Raw genomic sequence first — 27,707 nt, 5'->3', positions numbered from 1 at the left:
AGTGGTTAGCACTGGGACTGTGGCGCTGAGAGCCCGGGTTTGAATCCCGGCCCTGGGTCACTGTCCGTGTGGAGTTTGCACATTCGCCACATGTCTACGTGGGTTTGATCTCCAAAACCCAAAGATGTGCTTGTCAGGTGGATTGGCCATGCTAAATTGCCCCTTAATTGGAAAAGAAAAATAATTGGTTACTCTAAATTTAAAAAAAAACACAGGGTTAGAACAAAGAACAGTACAGCACAGGAACACGCCTTTCAGCCTTCCAAGCCTGCGAGTCCTATCTAGACCAACCGCCTGTATCCTTCTATACCCCGTCTGTTCATGTGCCTACCCAGATAAGTCTTAAAGGTCGCTAATATATCTGCCTCGACCACCTCACTTAGCAGTGCATTCAAGGCCTTTGTGTAAAAAAACTTCCCCCACACATCTGCACTGAACCTTTCCCCCCTCACCTTGAATTCAATAAGGAAGCCGTCAATGTTTGGGGCCCTGCCACTTTGCATTAACTTATTACAGTTTGTTATCTCGTCCAGGCACAAAGGGTCGTCCAAGTCACTGTTCCTGTCCAAATTATTCAGAAAGTCAGCCATTGCCATCCTATCCGCCGGGGGTTCAGATTTATAGAGGTTATAGTAAAAAGAAGCGACGGTCAAATTAATATCAATGGGGTCAGTAGATTGTGGGAGGGGTCGTAGACTTGGGAGATAAACCAAGAAGCAGACTGTCGCTTGAGTTTGTGAGATAGAAGGCGGTCAGCTTTGTCCCTATATTCATAGAAAGTCCCCCTTGAACGTTGTAGAATATGCTCAGCTTTACTTGTGGAATGCAAGTCAAATTCAGTCTGCAGTATTAGCCTGTCTGCATATAACTCAGGAGTGGAGTGATGCAATATTGGCAGTCAGTTTCCAAAATAAATTCCACCAATTCTTTTAATTTTCTGTATTGTAAGAAATTGAGGGTTTCCTATCGTATTGATGGGAAGGCAGAATCAGATTTATTTGTTTTAATAAAACATTATACTGGTGGATACAGATCTACAAAAATGTTAGGGACAGTAAGCTAATGTTAAATCTCCATGGAGGCCGATCTTTAGCTTTGGGCGTAAGAGCCAGGTCAAGGGAGTGGAGCACGTGGTCTGGTATAACTATAGCAGAATACTGGACAGTTTTAACTGCAGGGAGAAGAGCTGAAAAAAGGTCTGTGAGAGAGTGAGCATGGCGGAAATAAGTGAAGTAAGAATAGCCCCTTGTGACCGGGTGGAGGAAACGCCAAGGGTCCACAAAACCCATTTGAGTTATAAAGATGGAGAGAGCCTCGGAACACGTCGGAAGGACCGAAACTCTTTGGACCTGAGAAGTCCAGGCTTGAATCTATAAACGCAGTTTAGATCCCCTCCAAAAATAAGGTGGTGGGTGTCTAGATTGGGCAGGGAGGATAGAAATGATGTAATAAATTTTATATCATCCCAGTTAGGGGCGTAGACACTCACCAGAACTAAATGGTGTTACGAATGTGTGCAGGATCAGAGATTGCATTTAGGGGAAGAACTGTACTCTTTTGTTAATCAAAATTGCCATCCTCCTAGCTTTGCTGTTGAAGTTGAAACAAAACACTTAGCCAACCCATGCTTTACATAATCTGGTGTGATCACGAACACGGTGTGTTTACTGAAAGAATGCAACATCAGTGTTAAGGCTCTTGAGATGTGAAAAGCACTTTGGAATGTTTTACTGTGACATTCAATCCCCTAACATTCCACTTAACAGTTTGATTGCGAGCCACTACCACCCTGACCGCCTAAGCTAGTCATGCGTATAGGAAGACTTTACAAAGCAGTCAGTAAATTGAATGAAAAAGAAAACGAGGCCAGTTGGATCCAATACACAATGAAAAAGGCCAAATTCAAAAAGGTCTTTGGTTACTGTCAACATAAAATGGTTACCGTCAAGGTAAAAATTCCCCCCACCTCCAGAACAATCTCACTCCCAAACCACGAGAACAAAAAACAAATGGTGTGATAATAAACCTTTAAATAAAACTATATATCAAATCCTAAACTCACCATTATAAACAAGACTAGCAGCAGGGATTCCATCTTGTATAGCATCCTTATGGGGTGTACCCAGGACATTTCAACTACGTTACATATTAAACAGCCAATATAAGCGATCAAGCACGGGATACCCAAAACAACGCCACAACTTATTAACCTCCTGGCTAGCTCAGTAATTAAGCTAGGCTGTGCCTGATGTTTCACCTTGTCCGGGTAGCCAAATATCTTGTCCATAGCTGAAAGAATCAGCTAGATATTGTCACAGAAACAGGGATATGCATCATTAAATTGCCATGAAAATAAAAGTCCGAAGCTGACATTCCCCATAGCCGGAGTACAAACCAAGATGAGAACCTGGACCCTAGGTCCACATTCAACAGAACCATCTTTAACGACCGAATGCAAACAACAATGACCAGGCATTGAAAAAGCATAGTTTCCAAACATTGCTCCTATAAAAACCACCGAGGCATCATAGAATCCTTACTATGCGGAAGGAAGTTATTTGGCCCATCGAGTCTGCATCGGCCCTCTGAAAGAGCACCCTCCGTAGGCCCAATATCCCACCCTATCCCTGTAACCCCTCCTAGGGGCAATTTAGCATAGCCAATCCACTTAACCTGCACATCTTTGGACTGTGGGAAGAAACCAAAGCGCCCGGAGGAAACCCACGCAGACATGACAAGAACATGCAAACGCCACACAAACACAGTCGCCCGAGGTCAGAATCAAGCCCGGGTCTCTGGTGCTGGTGTTATGAGGCAGCAGTGCACTGTCGCCCATATCAAATAGTAGGCCCCTCAGGAATTAAGTATGTGCTGCTGAAGGAAAGAATCTGCCTTGTCTGGTGTGTCAAAGAAGTAATCTTCTCTGCTAAATGTGATGAGGAGATGGGCGGGGTGAGTCAACCCAACGCTTATTCCTTTCTTGTACAGAATGGAATTGATGTTGTTAAATTCTGTACGCCTCCTTGCCTGATATAGAACATAGAACGATACAGCGCAGTACAGGCCCTTCGGCCCACGATGTTGCACCGAAACACAAGCCATCTAACCTACACTATGCCATTATCATCCATATGTTTATCCAATAAACTTTTAAATGCCCTCAATGTTGGCGAGTTCACTACTGTTGCAGGTAGGGCATTCCACGGCCTCACTACTCTTTGCGTAAAGAACCTACCTCTGACCTCTGTCCTATATCTATTACCCCTCAGTTTAAAGCTATGTCCTGGTGAACCCTGATTGGGGGACCTTGGTAAATATCATTGCGGTGCTCCCTTGCCTACCGAAAAACAAGCTCCTTATCTTTGCAGCAATTGCTACAATAGTTCGTGGAGGGTCGCCAGAGCCAGGTTTTGGCCAAATGATTTGTAGGCTCGTGGGGGTTAGGGGTGCGTTTCCTTGCCCACCACCTTTTTAAATAATTCTGACACACTTGTGTTGGGGCTCTGCCCTCTGTCCAGTCTGGACAATGCTCAGGTTTTGTCATTTCGACCAGTTTTACAGGTCATCAACTTTGACCCGCAACAACGCGTTCTTAATCGTCGCAGACAGCTCGGACTCCAACATACCGATTCGGTTACTGTGTCTCGAAAGGGCCGACTCGATGTCAGTATGAGTGTTGTCGTGAGAATCAACAGCTAATTGAATGGTGTTGAGGAAGGACCAAATACGACCCAGCGACTCTTCCAATGAATTTTCAGCTCCAGAGTCAAACTTCGTCGGGACTTGTCTAGTTCAGTAATCAGAATTTCACTCCAAGTTTCAGTTGTTAAAAGCATGGGTAGTCGGTCACCAACTTTTAAAAAAATATATATATTTATTCAATTTTAGCGAATTTTCAACCAAACCTCTTACAGAAAAAAGAAAAGCATAAACCACACAGATCAACATCGTACACTTACATTGCGAATTCCCCCAATGTACAAACCCCCCCATGAAACAATAATAAACCCCCCCCCCCCAGGCTGCCGCTGCTGCTGACCACCTCCTAACGTTCCGCTAGAAAGTCTAGGAACGGTTGCCACCGCCTGTAGAACCCTTGCACAGACCCTTGCAAGGCAAACTTTACCCTCTCCAATTTAATGAACCCTGCCATATCGCTGATCCAGGCTTCTACGCTTGGGGGCTTCGCATCCTTCCATTGTAGCAGAATCCTCCGCCGGGCTACCAGGGGCGTAAAGGCCAGAATACCGGCCTCTTTCGCCTCCTGCACCCCAGGCTCATCCGATACCCCAAATAATGCTAACCCCCAGCTCGGCTTGACCCGGGTGTTCACCACCTTAGACACGGTCTGTCAAGAACCTTAAATTGTATCAGGCTAAGCCTGGTGCAAGAGGAGGAAGAATTGACCCTACCCAGGGCATCCGCCCACAGATCCTCATCTATCTCCTCCCCAAGCTCCTCCTCCCATTTACTCTTTAGCTCCTCCACCGAGGTCGTCTCCTCTTCTTGCATCTCCTGATAGACCGCCGAGACCTTGCCTTCTCCAACCCACACCCCCGAGAGCACCCTATCTTGAATCTTACGTGCTGGAAGCAGCGGAAATTCCCTCACCAGCCGTCTCACGAACACCCTCACCTGCATGTACCTGAAGGTGTTTCCAGGGGGCAGCCCAAATTTCTCCTCCAGCTCTCAAACATCCCATCTATAAACTGGTCCCACATCCTTCTAATTCCTGCCCGATGCCCGCTCAGAAACCCCCCATCCATTCTCCCCGGGACAAACTGATGGTTCTCTCGGATCGGGGACCAAACCGAGGCCTCTACCTCACCCTGTGGCACCTCCACTGCCCCCAAATTTTCAGAGTCGCCGCCACCACCGGACTCGTGATGTACCTTGTCGGCGGGAGCGGCAGCTGTGCCATCACCAGCGTTCTCAGACTCGTGTCCACACAGGACGCCATCTCCAGCCTCTTCCACGCCACCCCCTCCCCTTCCATTACCCACTTGCGTATCATCGCCACATTGGCAGCCCAGTTGTACCCACATAGATTGGGCAACGCTAGCCCTCCTCTGACCCTGCTATGCTTCAGAAACATCCTTTTTACCCTCGGGGTCTTATTCGCCCACACAAATCCCATGATGCTCCTGCTGACCTGTTTAAAAAAAGGCCTTCGGGATTAGGATGGGAAGGCATTGGAACACAAAGAGGAACATCGGAAGGACCGTCATTTTCACCGACTGCACCCTACCCACCAATGACAGTGGCAACATATCCCACCTTTTAAACTCCTCCTCCATCTGCTCCACCAGCCGCGTCAAATTGAGCTTGTGCAGGGCCCCCCAACTCCTAGCCACCTGGATCCCCAGGTACCGAAAGCTCCTTTCCGCCCTCTTCGTCGACCTCCCTTCCCTGGTCGTATCACAAAGAGCTCACTCTTCCCTACGTTAAGCTTGTATCTGGAAAAGTCCCCGAACTCCCTGAGGATCCGCATAACCTCCGGCATCCCCTCCACTGGGTCCGCCACATACAATAACAGGTCATCGGCATTCAGCGACACCCGGTGTTCCTCTCTCTTCTTCTCTCTCTCTCTCTCTCTCTCTCTCTTTGACCCCCCCCCCCCTCTCTCTCTTTGACCCCCCCCCCCCCCCCCCCCCCCCCCCCGGAATCAGTCCTCTCCAGTTCCTGGACTCCCTCAGTGCCATGGCCAAAGGCTCAATTGCCAATGCAAACAACAAGGGGGATAGGGGACACCCCTGCCTCGTCCCCCGGTACAGCTGAAAGTATTCTGACCTCCGCCAGTTTGTGGCCACACTCTCCACCGGGGCTTCATAAAGTAGCCTAACCCAACTGATGAACCCCTCCCCGAACCCAAACCTCCTCAGCACTTCCCAAAGATACCCCCACTCCACCCTAAGATACCCCCACTCCACCCTATCGAAGGCCTTCTCCGCGTCCATAGCCGCCATTACCTCCGCTTCCCCCTCCACTGTAGGCATCATAATTACGTTGAGGAGCCTCCGCACATTGGTGTTCAACTGGCCATCCGGTCTGGTCCTCGTGAATCACCCCTGGGACACAGTCCTCAATTCTGGTAGCCAGCACCTTTGCCAACAACTTCGCGTCGACGTTGAGGAGCGAGATCGGCCTGTACGACCCACACTGTAATGGGTCCTTGTCCCGCTTCAGGATCAGCGCCCTGGACATTGTCGGGGGCAGGGCCCCCCCCCCCCCCCCCCCCTTCCCTCGCCTCATTGAAAGTCCTCACTAGTAGTGGGCCCAACAGGTCCATGTACTGTCGGTCACCAACTTAACTGTAGCTGCCTTGACAGGCATGTCTTTATCATTTGATTTTATTTCTCCTGCCTGTATGTTTTAAATTCTTGGGTATATTTAAATAAACTTGTTACCTGAATGCTTGAATTGGTTCTTGCGGTGGCAAATAACAATATATTATTTTTTTAAATATTTTTATTCTCTTCCTTTTTCACATTTTCTCCCACATTTACACCCATCAACAATAAACAATAATCAGCAAGATATGTCAATCCCCATAATAACAACGATCCCATCTACCCACCAACCCCCAAACCTCAACCCGCATGTTTACATAAACAAATGACAAAAAGGAATCGGGGGATTACCCGTAGTCACCCTTAATCTACGCAGCCCCCCAACTAATGTTCGATGTTATCCAGTTCTTGAAAGTGCATAATAAATAGTGCCCATGACTTGTAGAACCCCTCCGAGCTTCCCCTCAGTTCGAACTTAACCTTCTCAAGGGTCAAGTATTCCAACAGGTCCCCCCGCCACGCCAGGGCACTGGGTGGAGAGGCTGCTTTCCATCCCAGCAGGATCCGCCTTCGGGCGATCAACGAGGCAAAGGCTATGATATCTGCCTCTGCTCCCGTTTCAAACCCTGGCTGGTCCGACACCCCGAATATGGCCTCCTGGGGACCCGGGTCCAGTTTCACACGCACCACCTTGGAAATTACCCTAAACACCTCCTCCAGCAATGTGGAGGCCGGTTCCTCTGGGAAGCTCTGTATGCCCTTCCTGGCAAAATCCCGAACCTGCATGTACCTAAACACTTCTCCCTGCTCTAGCCCATACTTCGCTTCCAGCTCCCTCAATCCTGCAAACCGACCCCGAAGAAACAAATCTTTTAGCGTCTTAATCCCCTTCTCTTCCCATTTCCGAAAACTTCCATCCCACCTCCCTGGCTCAAATCTGTGGTTCCCCCGAATCGGCATTTCCCTTGACCCTGCCCCCAACCCGAAGTGTTGGCGAAACTGCCTCCAGATTTTCAATGAAGCTATTGTTACCAGACTCCCTGAATATTTCCCCGGAGCTATTGGGAGCAGCGCTGTTGCAAGTGCCTTCAGCCCCGACCCCCTGCACAAACCCTCCTCCATTCTGACCCACTGAGAATCAACCCCTCTGACCCAGCTCCGCGTTCGCCGCCCAGTAGTAGTACAACAGGTTCGGGAGACCCAAACCCCCTGCCTGCCTTCCCCTCTGTAGCAGCACCTTTCTCACTCTGGCCACCTTCCCTCCCCATATGAATGAGGTAATCCTTCCCTCAATCTCCCTGAAAAACGACTTTGGCAGGAAAATCGGTAGGCATTGAAAAATAAACAGGAATCGTGGCAACACATTCGTTTTAACCGTCTGTACCCGACCCGCCAGTGACAGAGGAAGGCCGTCCCACCTTGCCAGATCGGCTTTCACTCTCCCCACCAAACTAGTGATGTTGTACCTGCGAAGCCTCTCCCACTCCCGGGGAACCTGCACCCCCAGATACCTAAAATGCGTCCCTGCTCTACGGAATGGCAGCCCCCCCCCACCCCCGGCCGAGACACCACAAAGTACTCACTCTTGTCCAGGTTCAACTTGTACCCCGAGAAAGACCCAAATACCCGCAGTAGCTCCAATATTCCTCCTATCGACGCACTCGGCTCCGACACATACAGCAGCAAGTCGTTGGCATTTAAGGACACCCTATGCTCTTTCTCCCCCCCCCCCCCCCCCACCCGCACTATTCCTTTCCATGCTTCCGAACTACTCAATGCGATGGCCAACGGCTCAATCGCAAGTGCAAACAGCAGGGGGGGACATAGGACATCTCTGTCTCGTCCCACGGTGTAGTGAAAAGTATCTCGAACTGATATTATTTGTGCGGACACTCGCCTTCGGTTCCTTAATATAATAGCTTTACCCAGTTCAAAAACCTTGGTCCAATCCCAAACCGCTTCAGCACTGCCATCAGGTACCCCCATTCTACCCGATCAAACGCCTTCTCGGCGTCCAATGCCACAACTACCTATGTTTCATTTCTTTCCGCCGGTGCCATAACAACGTTCAAAACCCTCCTAATGTTCAAAAACAGCTGCCTCCCTTTCACGAACCCCGTCTGATCCTCCCCTATCACCTTCGGAAGGCACTTCTCCAGCCTACCCGCGTACCTTCGCCAACACTTTTACGTCCACATTCAGAAGTGATATGGGCCGATACGACCCACACTCCGTCGGATCCTTATCTTTTTTTAGTAACAGGGAAATCGATGCCTGCCCCAAGGTTTGCGGCAACACCCCCTTCCCTATCGCCTCCTCAAACATCCCCACCATCAAGGGTGCCAACCTATCCTTAAATTTTTTATAATATTCCACCGGAAACCCATCCGGCCCTGCCACCTTCCCCGACTGCATCCTCCCAATCGCATCCTTTATCTCCTGCTCCACTATTACTCCTTCTAATGTAGCCCTGTCCCCCTCCCCTAGCCTCGGGTACTCCAACCCATCTAGACATTCCTGCATCTCTCGGTCTCCCCTGAGTGGCTCTGACTTGTACAACCTCTCATAAAACTCCTCAAAAACCTTGTTAATCAGCACTGGGGCCCCCACCAACTTCCCTGTCCTATCCTTCGCCTGAAGAATTTCCCTTGCCGCTGCCTCCCTCCGGAGGCACCCCTTGCTCGTGGCAAATAACTATATCGGCATATTGAGAAGTTTGTAAAAATAAAATTCTCATGAGAAACACCACGTGTGTCTCCTCTACATTGTTCAACCAGAAGTATTCAATCATATTTTAAAGGGAAATTAATAAATATGAAAAGATACAAGGATGTAATTCCAGTAGGAGCTGGCACAGGTACAATAACCTTTCTGTGACTGTGATATCATACCTAAGTTTTTCCTGCAAAAAAAATTGTTCTTTTTCTCTCTCTAGGAAAGGTTGAAGTTGGTGACTGTTCTTGGCGCTGGGCTTCTGTGTGGCACTGCTTTAGCAGTTATCGTTCCTGAAGGGGTTCACGCACTCTACGAGGATGCTCTGCATGGTAAGGTTTAGTTCCAAAGTGCAGTGCTGTTTGAAATCACTGCAGAGCCCCGAATGAAATGAATTCAATGCCTATGATCATTGGGCCAATGAAGTTCTTGATTTGTAACTGCCCTCTCCGGAACAATGTTTTATGAACAGAAGGGATCGGGGTCAATTTAAACAGCAATAATTTCTCCTCTCGCCACCCATTCGCAAACAGATTTGTTTCTCTCTTTGTAATGCATTTCCCAACCCCTCTGGTTTGCTCCGATCCAATTTTCTATTAATAACCCCATAGCAAATTCGAGAAAGGGTGAACTCAAACACTTGGTTTATTTGCACACGCACACTCAAATGCATAAAAGAGGTTTGCAACATCCCCCTCGCCTTCACATGAAAGAGGGATAGAGAAAAGAAAGATTTACAGGACTGAGACCACGTAGGAAAAAAATATTGTTTTTCGCACAGGTTCCAGAGTCCAGAAACAAAGTCCTTTGAGTATTCCTTCACGGAGGTTGGCAGGCTGGAACCCAATGTTGGTTTCTGCTAGTGTTGACTTCAACAGCTGAAATAGACACATTGAGATGAATCAGTGATGATACAGGGTAAATGGGGCCAGCTGTTCAAACTACATCTGAGCTCCTTCGGTGTGGCCTACTAGTCAGATGTTACCAGCAGACTGAGTCTTGCAGATCAGCATGGCAATATTACTGCTTCCACAAGCCAGAGGCCCATATCACATGACTGCCACCGCTTCCCCATCTTTTTTTAATAAACAATTTTATTAAGGTATTTTTGGCATTGTAAACAGTTACAGTATACAGTAATGTGCAAATATGAACCCAAAACAGAAACATAGTGCAAAAGACAAATCCCCTCTCGTAAACAGTATCCGCCTATTTATCCCTCCTATTCTACTCTAATCTACCCCCCCACTGCTGACGTTTAATTCCCCGCGAAGAAGTCGATGAATGGTTGCCACCTTCGGGCGAACCCTAATACAGATCCTCTCATGACAAACTCAATTTTTTCCAGCCCCAAAAAGCTCGACGTGTCCGAGAGCCATGCTTCGGTCTTCGGGGGCTTTGAGTCCCTCCATGCCAGCAATATACGTAGCCAGGCTACCAGGGAAGCAAAGGCCAAGGCGTTAGCCTCCCTCTCCTCCCGGACCCCCGGGGTCTTCAGAGACCCCAAACATTGCCACAACTGGACTCATCACCACCCTAGTTTTCAGTACCTGGGACATGACGTCCACAAATCCCTCCCAGTATCTCCTAAGTTTTGGGCATGCCCAGAGCATGTGGACGTGATTCCCTGGCCCTCCCGCACACCTAGCGCACTTGTCCTCCACCCCAAAAAATTTACTCATCCGGGCCACCGTCATGTGGGCCCGGTGGATGACCTTGAACTGAATCAGGCTGAGTCTAGCACATGTTGCAGTTGAATTTACCCTACTCAGGGCTTCCGCCCATACCCCCTCCTCCATCTCCTCGCCGAGTTCCTCCTCCCACTTGAGCTTCAGTTCCTCTGTGTGGGACTCCTCCCCTTTCATAAGTTCTCGGTAAATATCCGAGACTTTCCCCTCTCTCCTACCTCTACCCTAGAGACTACTCTGTCCTGGATCCCACTTGGTGGGAGGTGTGGAAGGATGGGACCTGTCTGCGTATGAAGTCACGCACTTGCAAGTACCGAAAGTCATTCCCTCTTACTAGTCCGAATTTCTCCTCCAAGGCCCTCGTGCTCGCAAAGCTCTCTTTCTCCCCCCCCCCCCCCCCCCCCCCCCCCCACCCCAAAGAAAATATCGCCCATCCTTCCCACCCCCCACCCGCCGCCACGCTCGGAATCCGCCGCCACGCTTGGAATCCACCGTCCATAGTCCCAGGGGCGAATCGGTGGTTGTCGCATATTGGAGACCAGACCGATGCTCCCACCTCCCCTACATGCATCCTCCACTGGCCCCAAATCCGCAGGGCCGCCACCACTACCGGGCTGGTGGAGTACCTGGCCGGCAGGAGCGGTAGGGGGGCCGTGACCAGGGCTGCCAAACTGGTGCCTCTGCACGAAGCCGCCTCCACTCGCCCCCAAATAGACCCTGTACCCACCATCCAACTCCTTACCATGGCTGCGTTGGCCGCCCAGTAGTAGTTGGAGGTTCGGCAGCGCCAGCCCCCTTTGATACGGTTCCTCTCAAGCATCACTTTCTTCACCCGCGGTGACTTCCCCGCCCAGACAAAGCCCATAATAATCTTGTTGACCCTTTTGAAGAAGGACCGTGGGATGAAAATCGGGAGATACTGAAAAATAAACCGGAATCTTGGGAGGATTGTCATCTTTACCGTCAGCACTCTCCCCGCAAGTGATAGCGGGAGTGCATCCCATCTCCTAAACTCGCTCTTCATTTGCTCCACCACTCAAGTCAAATTTAGCTTATGCAGCCTGCCCCAGTCTTGCGCCACCTGTATCTCTAAGTATTGGAAACTTTCTCCGACCAACCTAAATGGCAACCCCTTCAACCTGTTTTCCTGGCCCCTTGCCTGCACTACAAACATCTCACTCTTAGTCATGTTCAGTTTGTACCCTGAAAACCTGCCAAATTCTCTCAATATTCCTAGTATACTGTCCATACCAGCCAGCAGGTCCGATACGTACAGGAGCAGGTCGTCAGTGTACAGCGATACCCTGTACTCCACCCCTCCCCTAATCATTCCCTTCCACCCCCTTGCAGCTCTGGGGGCAATCGCCCGAGGTTCTATGGCCAGTGCAAACAGCATAGGGGAGAGAGGACATCCCTGTCTGGTCCCCCGGTGTAGTCTAAAGTACTCTGATGTTGTCCTATTCGTCCTCGCGCTAGCTTTTGGGGCCTGGTACAATAGCCTAACCCAGTCAACAAAGCCCTCCCCGAACCCAAACCGTCCGAGTACCTCCCACAAGTAATCCCACTCGACCCAGTCAAAAGCTCCCCCCTTACCACCGCCTTCAGCGCCTCCCACAGATTCGCTGCTGAGACTTCCTCTGTGTCATTAACCTGCAGGTAGTCCTGCATGCACTTCCGCAGTCTCTCGCATACCCCCTTCTCCGCTAGCAATCCTACATCCAACCTCCATTGCGGGTGCTGGTAGCTCCCTTTTCAGACCTGCAGGTCAACCCAGTGTGGGGCATGATCCGAGATGGTGATCGCCGAGTACTCCGTGTTTTTTACCCCGCTCATGAAAAAATCGATTCCAGAGTATACTTTATGAACATGCGAGTAGAACAAATATTCTCTTCCCGTCGGCTGTCTGGCTCTCCATGGGTCTACCCCCCCCCCCCCCCCCCCCATCTGCTCCATGAACCCCCTCAGTTCCCTTGCCATCGCTGGGAGCCTACCCGTTCTGGAGCATGATCTGTCTAGTCTGCGGTCGAGGACCGTGTTGAAGTCCCCACCCATGATCAGCTTGCGTGAATCTAAGTCTGGGATTTTCCCCAGCACCCTTTTAATGAAGTCCGCGTTGTCCCAATTTGGAGCATATACATTCACTAGGACTACCCTCACCCCCTCAAGTGCACCACGGACCATAATAAATCTACCCTCTCTGTCTGCAATTGTGCCCTCCGCCTCAAATTGAACCCGTTTATTGATCATGATTGCCACCCCCCTGGACTTAGAGTCCAAGCCCGAGTGGAAGACCTGGCTGATCCAGCCCTTCCTTAGCCTAGTCTGGTCAGTCACTTTCAGATGTGTCTCCTGCAGCATGATTACGTCCGCCTTTAGAGCCTGCAAATGCGCGAACACACACGCCCTCTTGACTGGCCCGTTCAGTCCCCTGACATTCCAGGTGACCAGCCTGGTTGGAGGGCACCTGCCCTCCCCCCCGATCAACCATCCCCCAGCCCATGTGCCGCGCCCTCCCAGTTCGCCTCCTGGTAGTTCCCACCCCCGACCTCCATTCTGTTACCTACTTTAGATCTCTCCCATGTGAGCAGACTCTCTTCCCCATCTCTCTCAACGGATGTGTATCCATCGTCTGGATTCCGAGGAGTCGTAACCATTAGGAATTGAAAGGAAGGTTGTGAGGCCTTGTCTGATTGTGAGGCCTTGTCTTATCAGGCAAGGCCAACCTGGGTTATTAAATGCTGATGGACTTCCTAAACCTCTCTGAAGTTGGGCTGTACGGTTCACAGGGGGTCGGTCAATAGTGGCTCCTCAGGATGTTACGGTGCGAGTTTTTCTTAAACTGCCAAGTGGCTTCTTTTGTTCAGGGGCCACAGACATAGTTTCAGCCATTTTAAAGGTCTTTGTTCAGTTTTTAAAATTTTTGAAATTGAGGTGAGTATATCTAAAATAATAATAATCAATAATCCTTATTGGTGTCACCAGTAGGCTTACATTAATACTGCAGTGAAGTTACTGAGAGAATCCCCTATCGCCACACATACATTTTATAAAGATCTAGTATGAGGTCTTAGTACCTCACACATGCCAGAGTGTAGGTGGCTAACTTATTCGGTTAAAAAAGCCATTAGAGCTATTACAGGTGAACTTGGGCAATCTAACATCCAATTTTCTGAATTATTTTGGCACTGTGCAGAGATCCAGACCCATTGTATTGTTCAAGTGACGTGCAAGAGAGCAATGGATAATTGGACCAGGACACAAATCTAATTTAGTCATCATTTTAAAGTGTGAAAATGTTGTTCTTTGTTTTTACAAGTTGCTTTGACTAGATTATTTATATTTAAATAGAAAAATAAATCCCTTCAGAAAAGTGGAGTTGATTGGAGCTCCAATGTTACTCAGCTGTATAGGCTAAGAAGCTAGGAGATGCCAAACTGAGTGCCATCACTTATAGGAGAGGGCAATTACAAGTGATCGGCACACGGATAATTTCCATTGTTGAAGTGGATATGTGTTTGACCATTATAAATACATCACAAAATGTATGCCAAAAATAGGCACAGGAGTAGGACATTCGGCCTGTCGAGCCTTCCCTGCTATTCAATTTGGTCAAGGCTGATCATTTATCTCAACGCCACTTTACAGTGCTATTCCCATATCCCTTTGTCATTGTATCCGGAAATCTATCGATTTGTTTTGAACATGCTCAATGATTTAGCTTTCACAGCACTCCAGGGTAGCGAATTCCAGAAATTCCTCCTCCTCTTGGTCTTAAATGGCCTTCCCCTTATTATGAAGGTGTCCTCTGGTTCAGGGCACGCCAACTAGGGAAAACCTCCTATCTACATCTAAAACATCCTATCCACATCTATCCTTGTAAGAAATTTGTACGTTTCAATGAGATCACCCGATATTCCTGGAAACTCAAGAATGCAGGCCCCGTTTCCTCGATCTCTCCTCATAAATGTGAACAGAGAGCTAGGCCATGTTCAGGGGAAGAATTTTTAACATTAATAAATAGATGTATTTTTCCAATGGCATGTCAATCAGCCAATTCACAATTGCAGAAGTATCAACATTTCCATTGTTTTTTACACGTGAGAAATATGAGAATGACTAGAGCGAGGGTAGGTCCGATCAAGGACAGTAGCGGGAGATTGTGTATTGAGTCTGAAGAGATAGGAGAAGTCTTGAACGAGTACTTTTCTTCTGTATTTACAAATGAGAGGGGTGATAATGTTGGAGAGGACAGTGTGAAACAGATTGGTAAGCTTGAGGAAATACTTGTTAGGAAGGAAGATGTGTTGGGCATTTTGAAAAACTTGAGGATAGACAAGTCCCCCGGGCCTGACGGGATATATCCAAGGATTCTATGGGAAGCAAAAGATGAAATTGCAGAGCCGTTGGCAATGATCTTTTCGTCCTCACTGTCAACAGGGGTGGTACCAGGGGATTGGAGAGTGGCGAATGTCATGCCCCTGTTCAAAAAAGGGACTAGGGATAACCCTGGGAATTACAGGCCAGTTGGTCTTTCTTCGGTGGTAGGCAAAGAAATGGAAAGGGTACTGAAGGATAGGATTTCTGAGCATCTGAAAAGACACTGCTTGATTAGGGATAGTCAGCACGGATTTGTGAGGGGTAGGTCTTGTCTTACAAGTCTTATTGAATTCTTTGAGGAGGTGACCAAGCATGTGGATGAAGGTAAAGCAGTGGATGTAGTGTACATGGATTTTAGTAAGGCATTTGATAAGGTTCCCCATGGTAGGCTTCTGCAGAAAGTAAGGAGGCATGGGATAGTGTGAAATGTGGCCAGTTGGATGACGAACTGGCTAACCGATAGAAGTCAGAGTGGTGGTGAATGGCAAATATTCAGCCTGGATCCCAGTTACCAGTTGCGTACCGCAGGAATCAGTTCTGGGTCCTCTGCTGTTTGTGATTTTCATTAATGACTTGGATGAGGGAGTTGAAGGGTGGGTCAGTAAATTTGCAGACGATACGAAGATTGGTGGAGTTGTGGATAGTAAGGAGGGCTGTTGTCGGCTGCAAAGAGACATAGATAGGATGCAGAGCTGGGCTGAGAAGTGGCAGATGGAGTTTAACCCTGAAAAGTGTGAGGTTGTCCATTTTGGAAGGACAAATATGAATGCGGAATACAGGGTTAACGGTAGAGTTCTTGGCAATGTGGAGGAGCAGAGAGATCTTGGGGTCTATGTTCATACTATGTTCATGGGCGGCATGGACTGGTTGGGCCGAAGGGCCTGTTTCCATGCTGTAAACTTCTATGATCTTTGAAAGTTGCCACTCAAGTGGATAGAGCTGTGAAGAAGGCCTATGGTGTGCTCGCGTTCATTAACAGAGGGATTGAATTTAAGAGCCGTGAGGTGATGATGCAGCTGTACAAAACTTTGGTAAGGCCACGTTTGGAGTACTGTGTACAGTTCTGGTCGCCTCATTTTAGGAAGGATGTGGAAGCTTTGGAAAAGGTGCAAAGGAGATTTACCAGGATGTTGCCTGGAATGGAGAGTAGGTCTTACGAGGAAAGGTTGAGGGTGCTAGGCCTTTTCTCATTAGAACGGAGAAGGATGAGGGGCGACTTGATAGAGGTTTATAAGATGATCAGGGGAATAGATAGAGTAGACAGTCAGAGACTTTTTCCCCGGGTGGAACAAACCATTACAAGGGGACATAAATTTAAGGTGAAAGTTGGAAGATATAGGAGGGATATCAGAGGTAGGTTCTTTACCCAGAGAGTAGTGGGGGCATGTAATGCACTGCCTGTGGAAGTAGGTGAGTCGGAAACATTAGGGACCTTCAAGCAGCTATTGGATAGGTACATGGATTACGGTAAAATGATATAGTGTAGATTTATTTGTTCTTAAGGGCAGCACGGTAGCATTGTGGATAGCACAATTGCTTCACAGCTCCAGGGTCCCAGGTTCGATTCCGGCTTGGATCACTGTCTGTGCGGAGTCTGTACATCCTCCCCGTGTGTGTGTGGGTTTCCTCCGGGTGCTCCGGTTTCCTCCCACAGTCCAAAGATGTGCAGGTTAGGTGGATTGGCCATGATAAATTGCCTTTAGTGTCCAAAATTGCCCTTGGTGTTGGGTGAAGGTGTTGAGTTTGGGTAGGGTGGTCTTTCCAAGAGCCGGTGCAGACTCAAAGGGCCGAATGGCCTCCTTCTGCACTGTAAATTCAATGATAATCTATGATTAATCTAGGACAAAGGTTCGGCACAACATCGTGGCCGAAGGGCCTGTTCTGTGCTGTATTTTCTATTTTCTATGTTCTATGTTCTATTTCCCCGAGGAATACTTTGTGTACAATACTCTTCTTTATGGTACCTAGCTTATTTTCACTCTAATCTAATTTGGCGGTCATAAATGGGCACAGTACCACAGTAGGTTTGAGTGGATAAAATCACTCTTATTCTTGGGTTTCGCTGACTCCTCTATATCTTGGCTTTCTTCCCATACTCTTCTGAAAGTACTGACCTGTGCAGGTCACCATTCGGCAGCTCATCCAAATGGTCAGAGCAGTAAGGGCTAGCAAACCGTGAAAATCACTGGATGGTGATCAGTTATGGGAGCCTAATTTATTTTACTCTTCTGCCCCCAACTCCAGAAGGTGCATGAGGCCAGATGTATCATCCCTTTTATAGCACGTGCTGAGATCTTTCTGAAATGTTTTCACAGAATCATAGAAATGTACAGCACAGAGAGCAGCCATTTGGTCCATCGTACCTTTCTTTGCTGGCTCTTTGAATGAGCAGTTTTTTGTCCTTAACCCTGTAAACACTTGTCCAACACTGTTTTAAAATTACTTTTGGAATCCTCTTCTAACACCTTTTAATTTCTCCACATCTCCCCTCTGGTTTTCCAGTGAATTTATATCTATGACCTCTGGTTTTGACTCGCCAGGGAATGGCTTTTCACTACTTTCTCTATCAAACCCTCTCGCCCTGCAAACCTCTTATTAGATCACCTCTTGGCCATTAGTGCTTGAGATAGAATTCATAGAATAGAATTTACAGTGCAGAAGGAGGCCATTCGGCCCATCGAGTCTGCACCGGCTCTTGGAAAGAGCACCCTACCCAAGGTCAACACCGCCACCCTATCCCCATAACCCAGCAACCCCACCCAACACTAAGGGCAATTTTGGACACTAAGGGCAATTTATCATGGCCAATCCACCTAACCCGCACATCTTTGGACTGTGGGAGGAAACCGGAGCACCCGGAGGAAACCCACGCACACACGGGGAGGATGTGCAGACTCCGCGCAGACAGTGACCCGAGGACAGAATCTAACCTGGGACCCTGGCGCTGTGGTAACTGTGCTAACTACTGTGCTGCCCCTATATGCTACTTTTAAAAAAAATATTTTTATTCAAGGCTTTTCAAGAAAATATAAATATACAAAATATCAAAAGAAGAACCAAAGAGCATCAAAAAACCATCATATCAGCCCTTCTGCCCCTCACCCCTGCCTTCAGCGTCTCCGTCTCCAGGCTATCAGGGAGGCAAAGGCCAATACATCAACCTCTCTTCTCTTTCTCTTCTTTCTTCCACCCCCCACGACCCGCCAAATATCGCCACCTCCAGACTTGGGCCCACCCTCACACCCAGAAGCTTGAACATAACATCCAAGAACCCCTGCCTGAACCCCTTCAATCTTGGACACGTCTAAACCATGCGGATGTGATTTGCGCCTGCCCCTCTGTGCACTGCCTACACCTATTCTCCACCCCCTCAAAAAACCTGCTCATCCTCGCCACCATCATGTGGGCCCTATGCAGCACTTTAAACTGGATGAGGCTTAACCTTGCACACAATGGGGACACTTTCACCCTCTGCAAAGCCTCAGCCCACGTCCCAGCTCCCAGCTTCTCTCCCAACTCCTCCTCCCATTTGCACTTAACATCCTCCACCAGGGCACCCTCCCTCTTCATCAGTTCCTTGTAAACATCCAAACATTCCCCTCCCCTATTTCATCCTCTGACAGAAGCTTATCTTGCAGCAATGGAGGCGACAACCCCAGGAAAGACTGTACCTTTCTCCTCACATAATCCCAAACATGCAGGTACCGGAACCCATTCCCCTTAGGCAACTCAAACAATTCCTCCAACTCCTCCGGCCCTACAAATTTGCTTCCTATAAACAAGTCCCTGGAGCATTGAACCCTGCCTGCTGCCACCCCAGAACCTCGCATCCAGTCTCGCCGTCACAAACCACAACGACATACCCTCTAATCCCAAGTGCTGCTTACACTGTCCCAACACCCTCAGAGCCGACACCACCACTGGACTACCGGAATACCTGGCCGGCGAGAACAGCAAAGGCGGCAACAACAAAGCCCTCAGCACGTCCCCCTACACTATGCCACCTCCGCCCGTCCCCAAACTGACCTCTCCTCCAAGGCCCATTACCTCACCATTGCAATGTTTGGAGCCCAATAATTAATCTAATTCGGCAACACCCTCCAAAAAAGCCTGTTGTACTCACAGGGCCTTCCCCGCCCACACAAACCCTGAGATCAATCCAAGATCTTTTCTGAAAAACGATTTGGGGACAAAGATGGGGAGGTTCAGAAACACAAACAGAAACCTAGGCAGCATCGTCATTTTAACTGTCCGCACTAGCCCTGCCAACAACAACGGCAAAACGTCCCACTGTCCAAAATCCACCTTCAACCGCTCCACCAATCAGGCCAATTCAATCTATGCAGCTGGGCTCAGCTCCGCGCCACCTGGATACCAAGGTACGTAAGTTCTTACCCACCACCTTAAATGGCAGCTCCTCAACCTCCTTTCCTGCCCCCTAGCATTGATCGGGAACACTTCATTCTTTCCCATATTCAATTTATACCCCGAAAACTGGCCAAATTCCCCCAGAATCCCCACAATCTCCCTTCCCCAATGCAGCCCAGTTAGTCCGAAATATATAATAACACGTCATCTGCGTACAACAAAACCCTATGCTCGACCCCCCCCCCCCCCCCCCCCCCCCCCCGCCCCCAAAACCAATCCCTCAACGGCCAAAGATGCATTGGCAGTGTTTCTATCGCCAAGGCGAAAAGCAGCGGGGAGAGCTGAGACCCCTGTCTCGTCCCACGGTGTAACCCAAAGTACCCCAAACTCACTCGGTTCATCCACACGTTTGCCACCGGCACCTTTTTACAGCAACCGAACCCAAACCACAAACCCCAACCCTAACCTTCGCAACACCGAATACGCCCACACCACCCAATCAAAAGCCTTCTCTGCGTCCATTGCCACCAATACTTCACTCTCCGACATTTGCCGACAACTGTCTTCCTTTCACAAACTCCGTCTGATCATCTCCAATCAACCCCAGCACACAGTCTTCAATCCGCGATGCAAGCACCTTCGCTCGTAACTTGGCATCGACATAATAATAATAATCGCTTATTGTCACAAGTAGGCTTCAATGAAGTTACTGTGAAAAGCCCCGAGTCGTCACATTCTGGCACCTGTTCAGGGAGGCTGGTACGGGAATTGAACCCGTGCTGCTTTCCTTGCTCTGCATTACAAGTCAGCTGTTTAGCCCACTGTGCTAAACCAGCCCCATTCAACATTCAACAACGATATCGGGCGGTATGATCCACACTGCTCCAGGGTCTTATCCTTTTTGAGAATCTGGGGGATAGAAGCCTGCGACAAAGTAGGGGGAGGTTCCCCCTCTCCCTCTCCTCATTACACGCCCTCACCAGTAGTGGCCCCAGCTCCACCCCAAACGTTTTATAAAATTCCACTGGGAAGTACTGTATGGAGTGGACCAGGAGCGGAGCGGTCAAAAAGGTGGCACTAGAGAAGAGAGGAGAACAGGCGTGAAAAAGCAAGATGGCGGCGGGTGGGGACCAGGCAGCGTGGGCTCAGTGGGCTCTGGAGCAGCAGGAGATTTTGAGAAGCTGCTTTGCGGAATTGAAGGCGGAGGTGTTGGCCCCTATGAAGGCGTCGATCGAGAGGCTGGTGGAGACCCAGAAGATGCAGGGGATGGCGATAAAGGAGGTGCAGCAGAAGGCCTCTGATAATGAGGATGAGATCCTCGGCCTGCCTGTTAAAGTGGGAGCGCACGAGGCGCTGCATAAAAAATGGCAGGTCTTGTGACTTGGAGAATAGGTCGAGGAGGAAGAACCTGCGGATTCTGGGTCTCCCTGAGGGCGTGGAGGGATCGGATGCTGGGGCATATGTGGCTACGATGCTGAGTACGCTGATGGGCGCGGGAGCCTTCCTGAGGCCTCTGGTGCTGGGTGGGGTGCACAGGGTCCTGGCGAGGAAGCCGAGGGCAAATGAGCCGCCGAGGGCCGTGGTGGGTGAAGTTCCACCGCTTCACCGACAGGGAGTGTGTCCTGCGATGGGCGAAGGAGGAGCGGAGCAGTAGGTGGGAGAATGTCAAAATCCGCATCTATCAGGACTGGAGTGCAGAGCTGGCCAAGAAGCGGGCAGGGTTCAACCGGGCCAAGGGGGTGAAGTTGGGGCTGTTACAGCCGGCGCAGCTGTGGGTCACGTATTAGGACTGTCACCACTATTTTGATACGCCGGATGAGGCGTGAACCTTTATCAAAAATGAGAAGTTGGACTCAAATTAATGGTTTGTAGCATGTTATGGGGGATGCTGGGGAGTGGGAGGGGGCAATGTTTTTTCTTTGTGGGCTTGTTTGGTGGGGGGGGGGGTTTGTCCCCCGCGTTTTCTTGGGGTTGTGTGGGCCTGTGGCCCTGGGCCTTCGGGGATTGGGGTGAGGCTGCAGGTGGAAGGAACTGCGCCACGGGGCGGGGTCGGCCCAGGCAGGGAGCGCGGGCTTTTTCCTGCGAAAAGGGGAGGGTGGGGGGGGGGGGGGGGGTAGTACTGGCTTGGTGTCCACATTGGTGTAGAGGGGGGGACTTTGGCCATCCCACTTTAGTGGGGGGAGGGTTGGAGACTTCGAGAGGGAATCCAATAGGGGGATCGGAGACCGAGGCGGGAGCAGCCGGGGTCAGCAGGAGTCAGCTGACTTATGGGAGTGCAATGGGGGCAGCAAAGGGGTTAAGCAGTTGCTTGGCTGGGGGGGTTGGGGTGGGAGGGAACTGGGTTGCTGCTGTGCTGACTGAGGGGGAGTTGAAGGTAAGAGGGAGAGCCAGGGTGGGGAGCCTCCGCCTGGGGTGCTGGAGAGTGCGGGAGATGCGGGCATGTGGCTGACCTAAAAAAGGAGATGGCTAGTCGGCTGGGAGTGGGGCGGGTATTGTCCCCCGATCCGGCTGATCACGTGGAACGCGAGAGGCTTGAATGGGCTGGTCAAGAGGGCCCGGGTGTTTACGCACTCAAAGGGGCTAAAGGCAGATGTAGCCATGTTACAGGAGACGCACCTGAAGATCGCGGATCAGACCAGACTGAGGAAGAGATGGGTGGGGCAGGTTTTTCACTCTGGGCTGGACGTGAAAAACAGGGGGGTCGCAATCCTGGTGAGTAAGCAGGTGGCATTTGAGGCGGTGGGTATTGTGGCGGACAAAAGGGGCTCGATATGTGATGGTGAGTGGCAGGCTGCAGGGGGCCCGGGTGGTGCTGGTGAATGTATATGCCCCAAACCGGGACGATGCAGGGTTCATGAAGCGGATGTTGAGTCAGATCCCGGACCTGGAGGCAGGTAATCTGATAATGGGGGGGGGACTTCAACATGGTGCTGGACCCGGCACTAGATCGGTCTAGGTCGAGGTCGGGTAAGAGGCCGGCAGCGGCCAAGGTCCTGAGGGGGTTTATGGATCAGATGGGGGGAGTGGATCCGTGGAGGTTTGCCAGGCCAAGGGCGAGGGAGTTCTCCTTCTTCTCCCATGTGCACAAGGCCTACTCGCGAAAATACTTTTTTGTGGTGAGTTGGGCACTGATCCTGAGAGTGGAGGGGGCGGAGTATTCAGCCATTGCGATTTCGGACCACGCCCCGCACTGGGTGGAGCTGGAGTTGGGGGAGGAGAGGGGCCAGTGCCTGTTGTGGCGAATGGATGTGGGACTGCTGGCGGACAAGGAGGTTTGTGGGCGGGTTCGGGGGTGCATCCAAAGATATGAGAAGGCCAATGATAATGGGGAGGTGTCGGTGAGTGTGGTCTGGGAAGCGCTGAAGACAGTTGTCAGGGGGGAGCTAATTTCAATCAGGGCTCACAGGGAGAAGAGGGAGAGGATGGAGAGGGAGAGATTGGTGGGGGAGATACTGAGGGTGGATAGGCGATACGCGGAATCCCCCGAAGAGGGGCTGCTGAGGGAGCGCTGGAGCCTCCAAACGGAGTTTGACTTGCTGACTACGGGGAAAACTGAGGCCCAGTGAAGGAAGGTGCAGGGAGCAGTGTGAGTATGGGGAGAAGGCGAGTCGGATGTTGGCGCATCAGTCGCGGAGGAGGGAGGCGGCTAGGGAGATTGGAGGAGTCCGAGATAGAGGGGGGAACATGGTGCAAAGTCCAGCTAAAATGAACAAGGAACAAGGTCTTTAGGGGCTTTTATGGTAAGTTGTACAAATCAGAACCCCCGGGGGGGGGGGGGGGGATGCGGCAGTTCCTGGACCAACTGAGGTTCCCAAGGGTGGAGGAAGGGCAGGGAGAGAGTTTGGTGGCCCCGATCGAGATGGAGGAGCTAGTTTTTTTTTTTTTTTTTTTTAAATATTTTATTGAAAATCTTTGGCCAACCATCACAGTACATTGTGTATCCTTTACACAGTAATATAACAATATAAATAACAATGGCCAGTTTTATAAACAAGAAATAAATAATATATAAACAAAAACAAAACTAAATGGCAACTGCCTTGTCCCAGATAAATATTCTCCAAAAATATGTTTTAACAGTCCAATATACAATTATCTATAACAACAACCTATACATATTATACTTATATATTAACATCCCTGAGAATCCCTCTGGTTCTCTCTCTCCCTCCCCCCCCCCCCCCCCCCCCCCCCTCTGGGCTGCTGCTGCTGTCTTCTTCTTTTCCATTCCCTCTATCTTTCTGTGAAGTATTCGACGAACGGTTGCCACCGCCTGGTGAACCCTTGAGCCGATCCCCTTAGGACGAACTTAATCCGTTCCAGCTTTATAAACCCTGCCATGTCATTTATCCAGGTCTCCACCCCCGGGGGCTTGGCTTCCTTCCACATCAACAGTATCCTGCGCCGGGCTACTAGGGACGCAAAGGCCAAAACATCGGCCTCTCTCGCCTCCTGTACTCCCGGCTCTTCTGCAACCCCAAATATAGCCAACCCCCAGCTTGGTTCGACCTGGACCCCCCACTACCTTCGAAAGCACCTTTGTCACCCCCGCCCAAAACCCCTGTAGTGCCGGACATGACCAGAACATGTGGGTATGATTCGCTGGGCTTTTCGAGCATCTCTCACCCCTATCCTCTACTCCAAAAAATTAGCTAAGCCGTGTTCCAGTCATATGCGCCCTGTGTAACACCTTAAATTGTATCAGGCCTAGCCTGGCACACAAGGACGATGAGTTTACCCTACTTAGGGCATCAGCCCACAGCCCCTCCTCAATCTCCTCCCCCAGCTCTTCTTCCCATTTCCCTTTCAGCTCGTCTACTATAATCTCCCCCTCGTCTCTCATCTCTCTATATATGTCTGACACCTTACCGTCCCCCACCCATGTCTTTGAGATCACTCTGTCCTGCGTCGGGAGCTGCGGAAATTCCCTCACCTGTTGCCTCGTAAAAGCCCTCAGTTGCATATACCGGAATGCATTCCCTTGGGGCAACCCATATTTTTCGGTCAGCGCTCCCAGACTTGCAAACGTCCCATCTACAAACCGATCTCTCAATTGCGTTACTCCTGCTCTTTGCCATGTTCCAAATCCCCCATCCATTCTCCCCGGGGCAAACCTATGATTATTTCTTATCGGGGACCACACCGAGGCTCCAGTCTTTCCCCTATGCCGTCTCCATTGCCCCCAAATTTTCAGAGTAACCACCACCACCGGGCTTGAGGTGTATTTATTCGGTGAGAACGGCAACGGCGCCGTCACCATGGCTTGTAGGCAAGTCCCCCTACAGGACGCCTTCTCCAATCTCTTCCACGCCGCTCCCTCCTCTTCTCCCATCCACTTACATACCATTGAGATGTTGGCGGCCCAGTAGTACTCACTCAGGTTCGGTAGCGCCAGCCCCCCCCTATCCCTACTACGCTGAAAAAATCCCTTCCTCACTCTCGGGGTCTTCCCGGCCCACACAAAACTCATGATACTCTTCTCAATCCTTTTGAAAAAAGCCTTTGTGATCATCACCGGGAGGCACTGAAACACAAAGAGGAATCTCGGGAGGACCACCATTTTAATCGCTTGTACCCTCCCTGCCAGTGACAGGGATACCATGTCCCATCTCTTGAAGTCCTCCTCCATCTGTTCCACCAACCGCGTTAAGTTTAACCTATGCAATGTACCCCAATTTTTGGCTATCTGGATCCCCAAATAGCGAAAGTCCCTTGTTACCTTCCTCAGCGGTAAGTCCTCTATTTCTCTGCTCTGCTCCCCTGGATGCACCACAAACAGCTCACTTTTCCCCATGTTCAGCTTATATCCTGAAAATTCTCCAAACTCCCCAAGTATCCGCATTATCTCTGGCATCCCCTCCGCCGGGTCCGCCACATACACCAATAAATCGTCCGCTTAAAGAGATACCCGGTGTTCCTCTCCTCCCCTGAGTACTCCCCTCCACTTCCTGGAACCCCTCAATGCTATTGCCAGGGGCTCAATCGCCAGTGCAAACAATAATGGGGACAGAGGACATCCCTGCCTCGTCCCTCTATGGAGCCGAAAATACGCAGACCCCCGTCCATTCGTGACCACGCTCGCCATCGGGGCCCTATACAGCAGCTGTACCCATCTAATATACTCGTCTCCAAAGCCAAATCTCCTCAACACCTCCCACAAATAATCCCACTCCACTCTCTCAAATGCTTTCTCGGCATCCATCGCCACCACTATCTCTGCTTCCCCCTCTGGTGGGGGCATCATCATTACCCCTAGCAGCCTCCGTATATTCGTATTCAGCTGTCTCCCCTTCACAAACCCAGTTTGGTCCTCATGGACTACCCCCGGGACACAATCCTCTATCCTCATTGCTATTACCTTGGCCAGAATCTTAGCGTCTACATTTAGGAGGGAAATAGGTCTATCGGACCCGCATTGCAGCGGGTCTTTTTCCTTCTTTAGGAGAAGCGATATCGCTGCCTCTGACATAGTCGGGGGCAGCTGTCCCCTTTCCTTCGCCTCATTAAAGGTTCTCATCAGTATCGGGGCAAGCAAGTCCACATATTTCCTATAAAATTCGACTGGAAATCCATGCGGTCCCGGAGCCTTCCCCGCCTGCATACTCCGAATTCCTTTCACTACTTCCTCTATCTCGATCTGTGCTCCCAGTCCCACCCTCTCCTGCTCCTCCACCTTAGGAAATTCCAGCCGGTCCAGGAAGCACATCATTCTCTCCTTCCCATCCGGGGGCTGAGCTTTGTATAATCTTTTATAGAATGCCTTGAACACTCCATTCACTCTCTCCGCTCCCCGCTCTATCTCTCCTTCCTCATCCCTCACTCCCCCTATTTCCCTCACTGCTCCCCTTTTCCTCAATTGATGGGCCAGCAACCTGCTCGCCTTCTCCCCATACTCATACTGTACACCCTGTGCCTTCCTCCACTGTGCTTCTGCAGTACCCGTTGTCAGCAAGTCAAATTCTACGTGTAACCTTTGCCTTTCCCTGTACAGTCCCTCCTCCGGTGCCTCCGCATATTGCCTGTCCGCCCTCAGAAGTTCTTGCAGCAACCGCTCCCGTTCCCTACTCTCCTGCTTTCCTTTATGTGCCCTTATTGATAGCAGCTCCCCTCTAACCACTGCCTTCAGCGCCTCCCAGACCACTCCCACCTGGACCTCCCCGTTATCATTGAGTTCCAAGTATTTTTCAATGCACCCCCTCACCCTTAGACACACCCCTTCATCTGCCATTAGTCCCATGTCCATTCTCCAGGGCGGACGCCCTTCTGTTTCCTCCCCTATCTCCAAGTCTACCCAATGTGGAGCGTGATCCGAAATGGCTATAGCCGTATACTCCGTCCCCCTCACCTTCGGGATCAACGCCCTTCCCAAAACAAAAAAGTCTATTCGCGAATAAACTTTGTGGACATAGGAGAAAAACGAAAACTCCTTACTCCTAGGTCTACTAAATCTCCACGGGTCTACTCCTCCCATCTGCTCCATAAAATCTTTAAGCACCTTGGCTGCAGCCGGCCTCCTTCCAGTCCTGGATCTCGACCTGTCCAGCCCTGGCTCCAGCACCGTATTAAAATCTCCCCCCATTACCAACTTTCCCACCTCTAGGTCCGGGATGCGTCCTAGCATGCGCCTCATAAAATTGGCATCATCCCAGTTCGGGGCATATACGTTTACCAAGACCACCGCCTCCCCCTGTAATTTGCCACTCACCATCACGTATCTGCCCCCGCTATCCGCCACTATGGTCTTTGCCTCAAACATAACCCGCATCCCCACTAGTATAGTCACCCCCCTGTTTTTCGCATCTAGCCCCGAATGAAACACCTACCCCACCCATCCTTTGCGTAGTCTAACCTGGTCTATAAGTTTCAAGTGCGTCTCTTGTAACATAACCACATCTGCCTTAAGTTTCTTAAGGTGTGCGAGTACTCGTGCCCTCTTTATCGGCCCGTTCAGCCCTCTCACATTCCACGTGATCAACCGGGTTGGGGGGCTTTTTACCCCCCCCCCTTGTCGATTAGCCATCCCCTTTTTCCAGCTCCACACCCGGTTCCCACGCAGCTGTGTCCCCCCCAGGCGGTGCCCCCCCCCCGCCCACCCCACCCCATTCCGGCTCCCCCCCCCTCTCCCCAGCAGCAGCAACCCAGTAACTCCCCCCCCCCCCCCCCCCCCCCCCCCCCCCCCCCGCTAGATCCCCCACTAGCGTAGTTACACCCCCCATGTTGCTCCCAGAAGTCAGCAAACTCTGGCCGACCTCGGCTTCCCCCCGTGACCTCA

At 50.4% G+C, this 27,707-nt stretch overlaps 1 protein-coding gene across 1 annotated transcript in view; it reads left to right on the top strand.

Annotated features, from left to right (window-relative positions):
- Window positions 1-27,707, top strand: part of slc39a9 (solute carrier family 39 member 9) — a 100,238-nt gene that overhangs the window by 46,832 nt on the left and 25,699 nt on the right. Inside the window, exon 2 of the mRNA XM_072487345.1 lies at window positions 9,226-9,334. Within this exon, the coding sequence (XP_072343446.1) occupies window positions 9,226-9,334 (109 nt within the window). The remainder of the gene's footprint in view (window positions 1-9,225; window positions 9,335-27,707) is intronic.

The sequence above is a fragment of the Scyliorhinus torazame genome, chromosome 2 (genome assembly GCF_047496885.1).
Source record: "Scyliorhinus torazame isolate Kashiwa2021f chromosome 2, sScyTor2.1, whole genome shotgun sequence".
Classification (NCBI taxonomy): Eukaryota; Metazoa; Chordata; class Chondrichthyes; order Carcharhiniformes; family Scyliorhinidae; genus Scyliorhinus; species Scyliorhinus torazame.
The sequence above is the reverse complement of the archived record's forward strand: the minus strand, read 5'-3'. Positions and strand labels throughout refer to the sequence as shown.